General features: G+C 43.5%; 1 protein-coding gene across 1 annotated transcript; it reads left to right on the top strand.

Moving 5' to 3' along the window:
• Positions 1-1,108: 1,108 nt before the first annotated feature.
• Positions 1,109-7,431, top strand: vmn2r1 (vomeronasal 2, receptor 1; the record flags this gene model as incomplete). Its single annotated transcript, XM_083553252.1, has 7 exons — positions 1,109-1,142; positions 1,298-1,466; positions 2,375-2,666; positions 2,800-3,678; positions 5,007-5,234; positions 6,155-6,278; positions 6,362-7,431. 7 exons carry the CDS (start codon positions 1,109-1,111, stop codon positions 7,429-7,431), a joined length of 2,796 nt encoding a protein of 931 aa, XP_083409378.1.
• Positions 7,432-7,922: the final 491 nt, after the last annotated feature.

Genomic DNA, 7,922 nt, shown 5'->3' with positions numbered 1-7,922 from the left:
TCACCTTATTTGCGTTTGTGTGAAATCTTACTCTTTAGTGTGTTATGATATAATACACAGAATGTTTTTAGGGTCAGATGTAAAAGCAGGAAATGTGTCTCTATTTTACAAACCACTTGAATATACTGAGTTACAATCTACAAGCAGTTTCACAATTATTTGTAAAAAATTCTACATAAATCTATTGATTACATTCTGTAAAGCTGCTTTGATGCAATGTCCCTTGTGAAAAGTGCAATAGAAATGAAATTGAATTGAGTGACTCAGGACCACAGGTTGCATTTATCACTAAACCTCAACAATGATGGAACAGTAATGAAAACACTTTCGGTGTTGAGGATGAGGACGGGTTCCCTGTTGAGTGGTTCCTCACGGTTTCTTCATGACGTTTTTCAACACAGTCGCCACTGAATCACTCATAAGGCACAAATGTACAATTATAAATAGGAAACTTATACATTCTTTTAGAAGTGCTTTATCTGTGTAAATCTGCTTTGAGACAATGTTTCTTGTTTAAAAAAAATGTACAATTAAAAATGAATTGAATTGAACAGATGGACAACAATACCAACATTAAGATATAAAGCCCCTGTCCTTGGTGCTGAACTGAATTTATACATCTGCAGGATTTTTTATTATATTAATAATTATATTTTGAGATCCTCCTGTATAGTGTTTCTGACCTCAAAAAGAGTCAATCTGTGTGTGTGTGTGTGTGTGTGTGTGTGTGTGTGTGTGTGTGTGTGTGTGTGTGTGTGAACCCATTCACATAAAATGGATAATATAAATAAATACATTACTAAAGGTGTATTATAACAGTATATGTCTGGACAATATTAATTATACATACATTTATTTAAAAATGTAGCTTGTTTGTTTATTTATTTTTATTGTAAACATAGGTAAGAAATATTATCGTAAAATTGCATTTCTATTTTATAAGTCGAATAAATATAAAATATGAAATATTTCTTGTAGCTTGTGTTAATGACATGTTTTGCTGCAGTTGGGACACTGCTTCAGTGTGTGTCTCTCTTACTATGTGTGTGTGTGTGTGTGTGTGTTGATGTTTTGACGTATCTGTTTTCTCTCCCACGAGGCGTTACGGATGAATGAAGCATCACTAACCCTTCCAGACACCGGTAGACACCAGACAGCTTTACATCTCTGTGTGTGTGTGTGTGTGTGTGTGTTTAGTGTAAACGTCTCTTTTACTAAAACATGATGAAATCGAGTGGTTTTCAGGCGAACCGTTGTGTGTGTTTGTGGGTGTGTGTTCTGGGGATTGTGGTGGCAGTCGCTTTGGCAGAACAGAGCTGCAAACTCAAGGCCAAGTTTAACCTGATGGGCTACAAGAACGTGGAGAAGAAGAAGGTGGTGATCGGGGGGATGTTCTCCGTGCACAACCGTCTCATCTCCACCGACACCAACACCTCATCCAACCCAGTGTCTTCCGGCTGTGAAGGGTAACCGCGCTCGCTTTTTACCAGATATTTCACAGATAGAGGTAATGATGATATTGACTATGCAAACACGTGTACAGCCTGCGTGTCTTCTAAATGTTACACAAAGGTTTGTTAGTGGTAGTTACAGGATAGTTATAGTGTTTTTCTATATTTTTATAACTTTACCTGTAGGAAGATGTTCAATCTGGGCTTTTGATTGTTATTCATCAACAGCTACTGCCATGCAATATAGTTAAATAGCTCATTATTGGTTACTATGGTTACTGCTGATGGGTGGATTTTGCCCGTGTCTGAATGCTCCCTGTACCCAAATCCCCCAAAGCACATAATTGTTATTACATGCATACTATGTCGTGTGTGTGTGTGTGTGTGTGTGTGTGTGTGTGTATGTGTGTGTGTGTGTGTGTGTGTGTGTGTGTGTGTGTGTGTGTGTGTGTGTGTATGTGTGTGTGTGTGTTTTCTCCTCATCCAAATAATGGACCAGAGGTTTCTCAAAAGGATTTTGGATTTTTTTTCACTGAACATAAACCGCTTTTGGACAAATGTATCTATCTACATTTTCATTTATCTGTTTATTTCTATCTATTTATCTATCTGTCTGTCTATCTGATTATCTCTCTCTGTATCTGATTATCTATCTTATTCTCTCTCTCTCTCTCTCTCTCTCTCTCTCTCTCTCTCTCTCTCTCTCTCTCTGTCTCTCTCTCTCTCTCTCTCTCTCTCTCTCTCTCTCTGCCCCATGTAGTTTGTTGCATTGTAATAGTGACATCTAGTGGCCGCATGTGGAATCACACCACAAAGTAACCTCGCTAATAGAATACAGCCATAGCTGAGATGATGATTATGAGTTGATTAGATTATGAAGTTCTTATTTCCTCATTCTTTATGTCTCTGTTAATCTCCATAAGGTTTAATTTCCGTACTTTCCGCTGGACACAGACGATGCTGTTTGCCATTAATGAGATTAACCAAAAAGCTGACTTGTTGCCCAACACTGATCTCGGATACGTCATCTATGATTCATGCTTCACCATATCCAAGGCTGTTGAAGGAACTTTGACCTACCTGACAGGCCAGGATGAAGCTGTGCCTAACTACCGCTGTGGGAACGGACCTCCGCTCGCTGCTATGGTGGGGGCAGGAGGATGTGACCTCTCTGTCGCGACAGCTCGAATCCTCGGCCTTTATTATTTCCCACAGGTGAAGTGTGTGATTGTTTTATCAGTGTGCTGCAAATAAATACTGTTTTCAGGATTTTCAGGTTATTGTTTTTTTCTCAATGTAGGACATCTGTGAGTCTAAATACCCAACACTGTTAATGTTTGTATCTTAGGTGAGCTACTCGTCTTCGTGTTCAGTCCTCGAGAGCAGGTTCCAGTACCCCACCTTCCTGCGCACCATCCCGAGCGACGAGCACCAGTCGGTGGCCATGGCTCAGCTGGTGCTGCATTTCGGCTGGACATGGGTGGGCACCATCGCTTCGGACGACGACTACGGCAAATACGGTATCAAGCGCTTCAAAGAGGTTGTCGAAGAAGCAGGCGTGTGCATCTCCTTTTCTGAAACGCTCCCCAAGTTCACCGCTCCGGAAACCATTAAGCGCATCGTCCGCACCATTATAGACTCCACAGCCAAGATCATTGTGGTGTTCTCATCCGATGTGGACTGGAGTCCGCTGGTGGAGGAACTTCTGCGCAACAACGCCACTAACCGCACGTGGATCGCCAGCGAAAACTGGGTCACGTCTGCGCTCATCTCGCGCCAACCCAATGTTATGTCCTTGCTGGGGGGGACGATCGGATTCGCCATAACTCGAGCGCACATCCCAGGCCTGCGGGAGCACCTCCTTAACATCGACCCATATCAGGACAGCTTGACTGAGGAGTTCTGGCAAACTGCCTTCAACTGCACGCTTAGTTACAGCCGAGCGCTGAGCAACGCCCGGACACAGCTGGCCACACAGGTGGGAAACGCGACGGCATCGCGGGCTGCAGCGAGATTGGCGCCGCTAGGCTTGTGCAACGGAAAGGAAAGTCTGGTGGAACTGAATAACACGTATTCGGACGTGTCCCAGTTGAGACTGACATATAACGTGTATAAGGCCGTGTACGCAGTGGCCTATGCTCTTCACAACCTGGAGTACTGCGTTCCCGGGAAAGGACCTTTTGTCGGTGGCTCGTGTGCTGACATCACTAACTTTGAGCCTTGGCAAGTGAGTAGATAATGGGTTTTAATGAGATACACTGAGGAGGAGCATTCTTTTCAGTAATGGTTCACAGGGTATCTAAATCATTTACATTTACATCTAACTAAGACTAGAGGTGTACATCAGGACAAAAACGGGTAGGTTTTTCACTGTCGTGTGGGTTGGGAAGTGGGAGCTGGTATCACCAAGCTGCCACTGCTGGTCCTCTAAGCTGAGCTCCTCAGCAAGGCCTTTACGCCTGGGACACAACGAGCGGTCTGGTAGTATCCAGTGGGTTTTGAGCGTCGGTCAGCTGTAGTTTTTCCGGTGTGTTCCGCACCACTGGCTTAGCAAACAGTACATTTGCACACTGACTTTAGAAACAACGACAGAGTAACGAGTGAATGCACACACTTGTCATTATTGTTGCATCTAGTGCAGTTTTTTTTTTCCTTTTTCCTTTCTTTCTGTCTTCATTCACAAAAAGAGGACCAAGAACTTGACAAGTGCCATTTGCCACTTAGCAGACATGATTTAAAAAAACGACACAAATCCGTTAGTAATAATCGCGACAGGTGTAAACTATGCTTTATATATTTACCGTTTTAGCTCCTCCGGTTTCCCTGTTTAAATGCCGAATACAGACTACTGCCACCTGCTGGTATGAGAGAGTTCTGTTCTCTTGTGTTCTTTGGCCGTCGGCTGAAGTTTGTCCGGTTTGTTCTAGCGCAACTTTTTTTGCCCCGATGCAGGCGATGCCACAGTCGGCTTTCCTCAAAGATAGTTCTTTGGCGTCGGTTTGGTCCATCTCTACCTTTAACGCCCAACTGCTCAGCTGATAAAATAATTGTGAGTCGCTTTGGATAAAGACGTCTGCCGAATGGCATAAAAATAAGCTCAAACAAACAAAGAAACACTCATCTGTTGCAGCTGCCTGATCAGATCATAGTGGTGAAAACTTTGTATAATAAATTGTGTATATTTTGGGAAATACTGTAGAAGCAGCTGAACTCATTGGAAAATATACTGTAGGCAGTCCAAAGGCCAAGTACAAGGTGTACATCTTTATTACACACCACTTATGTACTGGAGGCTGAGGAACTGTCGGAGCCAGATTACTGACCTTTCAACCTTTGGGTTATTTTTATTATTATTTATTTCCTGAGACGTTTAACATCCACTTTGTGTTAAAATCCGAAATGAGGTAAAAATATTTAGAGCACTAATGATAGCACAGATAATAGCACTGCATAGGACTTATAGTATAGCTGTATAGTACAGAAATAATATATATATATAAAAATCTTCAACTAAATAATACGTATTTTGTCCTAACACTATTTGTGCCTTATTAGCTGATGTACTACTTAAAAAACCTGCGCTTCACTGTCCCCAACACCCGAGAGGTGATCTCTTTCAACGATGGCGAAGTTCCTGGCTTTTACGAGATCCTGAACTGGCAGAGGGCTTCAGATGGAGGGGTCACGTACACACATATAGGACAATACAACAGCACGGCGCCCGCCGACGAAAAGCTGTACATCGACAACTCCTCCATTATATGGCATAACGATGCGCTGCAGGTCGGTGAGATTGTTATAACCTGTCATACAGGAGTAATGGCTTGTGTAATGTTTATGCACTAACAATCATACAGTACAGTTCATATAAATATTTGACTAGAATCTGTACCATCTGCGCAATTTCTGCTGCATGTGATCTGTATGTGATCTGCTACATGTGATCTGCTACAGAAAATCTCCTGCATGTGATCTGCTGTATGTAATCTACTACATGTGATCTGCTAAATATAATCTGCAGTATGGGGTATACTACATGTCATCTGCTTTATGTGTTATGCTGCATGTAATCTGTTCCATGCGATCTGCTGTCTGTAATCTACTGCATGTGATCTACTACATGTGATCTGCTTTATTGGGACACCTGCTTCTTCCAGACATATGTGGTTGTTCCCTCAAACTCTAAACATAGGATAGACTTTATTTGTCACATATCCATTACATCACAGTGAAATTCGTTCTTCGCATATCCCAGCTTGCTCAGAAGCTGGGGTCATGATACGGCACCCCTGGAGCCTTGCTCGAGGGCCCAAGAGGGGCAGGTTGGCGATACCGAGGCTTGAACCCCCCGCCCTTCCAAACAGTAACCCAGCGCTTTAACCACTGAGCTACCACTCTCATGTGGTTTATGAATGTGGCCTGCTGCATGTGATCTGCTACATTGAATTTGCTGCATGTGATCTGCTACACGTTAATGTGATCTGCTGTCCGTGATCAGCTATATGTAATCTACTACATGTAATCTACTACGTGATCTGCTGCATGTGATCTGCAGTATGTGATCCCCTACATGTGATCTGCTGCATGTGATTTACTACACATGATCTGCTACATGTGATCCACTACACGTGATCGGCCGCACACTATCTGCTAAGCGTGATCTATTACATATGATCTGTGTTGTTGTGCTGCTGGTTTTGCAGACGCCACGGTCTGTGTGTAGCGAAAGATGCCAACCTGGCACACGTATGGGCATCCGTCAGGGAGAACCCGTCTGCTGCTTCGACTGCATCCCGTGTGCAGACGGAGAGATTTCTAACACTACAGGTCAGAATCACTTTTTTCCTGGTAGCGGTTGTGTTCACATCAATCAAATACACAAACAAAAAAAATAATCTTCTTTTTGACAGATGCCAGAGGCTGCCTTCAGTGTGGGGAGGACTACTGGTCCAACGCCAACCGTGACGCCTGTGTACCCAAGACCATTGAGTTCCTGGACTTCAGTGAGGCTCTGGGCATCACGCTGATCGTCATCTCTGTTTTTGGTGCTCTCCTGACCATCATGGTGGCCATAGTGTTCCTAAAATACATAAACACACCCCTGGTGCAGGCCAACGATGCTCTGCTGAGCTTCACCCTGCTGCTGGGGCTAGTGGTCACGTTCCTCTGCTCCATCGTGTTCCTGGGTGAGCCACGGCTTTGGTCCTGCATGACTAGCCAGGTGGCTCTGGCTCTTGGTTTTGCCCTGACTCTGTCGTCCCTCATGGGAAAATCATCTCTGCTGATGCTCAGAGCGAGAGCAATCAAAGCCATGAGGGTTGCAGCTAAAGCAGCCAAAGCGGCCGCCGCCGCCTCCGAGCAGAGCGGTGACACGGCAGCGATAGCTCCTGCCATTCCACAGAAAAACGACATCGATCCCATCAAACCTCCTCAACAGAGAACCATGATGATCGTGTGCACGCTGATCCAAGTCGTAGCCTGCACTGTGTGGCTCATCCTGCTGCCTCCTCATCCTGTGAAGAACACGGCTGCCCAGAATATCAAAATCATCCTAGAGTGTGATCCAGGAAACATCATCTTCATCTGCTGTATATTCGGCTATGATGTTCTCCTGGCGCTGATGGCCTTCATATTCGCCTTCGTCGCACGCAAGCTCGAGGACCACTTCAACGAGGGCAAGTGCGTGACCTTCGGCATGCTGGTGTTCTTCATCGTCTGGATCTCCTTCGTCCCTGCTTACCTGAGCACACGTGGAAAGTTTATGGTAGCCGTCCAGATCTTCGCCATCTTGGCTTCCAGCTTCGGCTTGCTCGCGTGCGTGTTCCTCCCCAAGTGCTATGTGCTGCTGGTTAAACCCGACAGGAACAAGGAGGAGCTGATGGTGCCCAGGGCAAAGCGGCCTGAATCTGGAGCCACTGGAACATCTGCCTCACTCGCCACCACCAACACCAACGGCACCATCGCCACCATTGACGGATGATCAAAAGCCAAAATTTGCATTTCGACATCTAATAATCAGAACATTTTCTATTAATTTTGTAATTGAACACAAAAAACCCCACAAAAGAATAGACAGAAATAAGAAATCACTTTAAAACAGTGTAAGACGAGGTAAAAAAAATCACAGCGAGAAAAAAATAAAAAATTCATAAAGATGTTATTAAGTTAATATAACGGAAACCATTTACTCCTCACCGATTTATTCTCATGTAAAAAAAATCCACTTCTCCATAAAACCATTGTAGCTCTTGCATCCTATTTACTAGATTCTATTTTTGTGAAATAAATATCTTAATTTTTTTATTTTAATATATGTAGGTGATTGATTTTTTATTTGTTTGGAATCATTGTATGCTTATGCGTATATTATGGCGAATTTTAGAATCATCTTAACTTCCTGCTTTTCGCACAATACAAATTTACATTTACTTTTACAATAAAACAAATAATATGATCAGATATTTATTTTAG

This window comes from Silurus aristotelis (genome assembly GCF_946808225.1).
Source record: "Silurus aristotelis genome assembly, chromosome: 10".
Taxonomy (NCBI): Eukaryota; Metazoa; Chordata; class Actinopteri; order Siluriformes; family Siluridae; genus Silurus; species Silurus aristotelis.
Note: the sequence above shows the minus strand (reverse complement) of the source record. Positions and strands in the feature narration are given on the sequence as shown.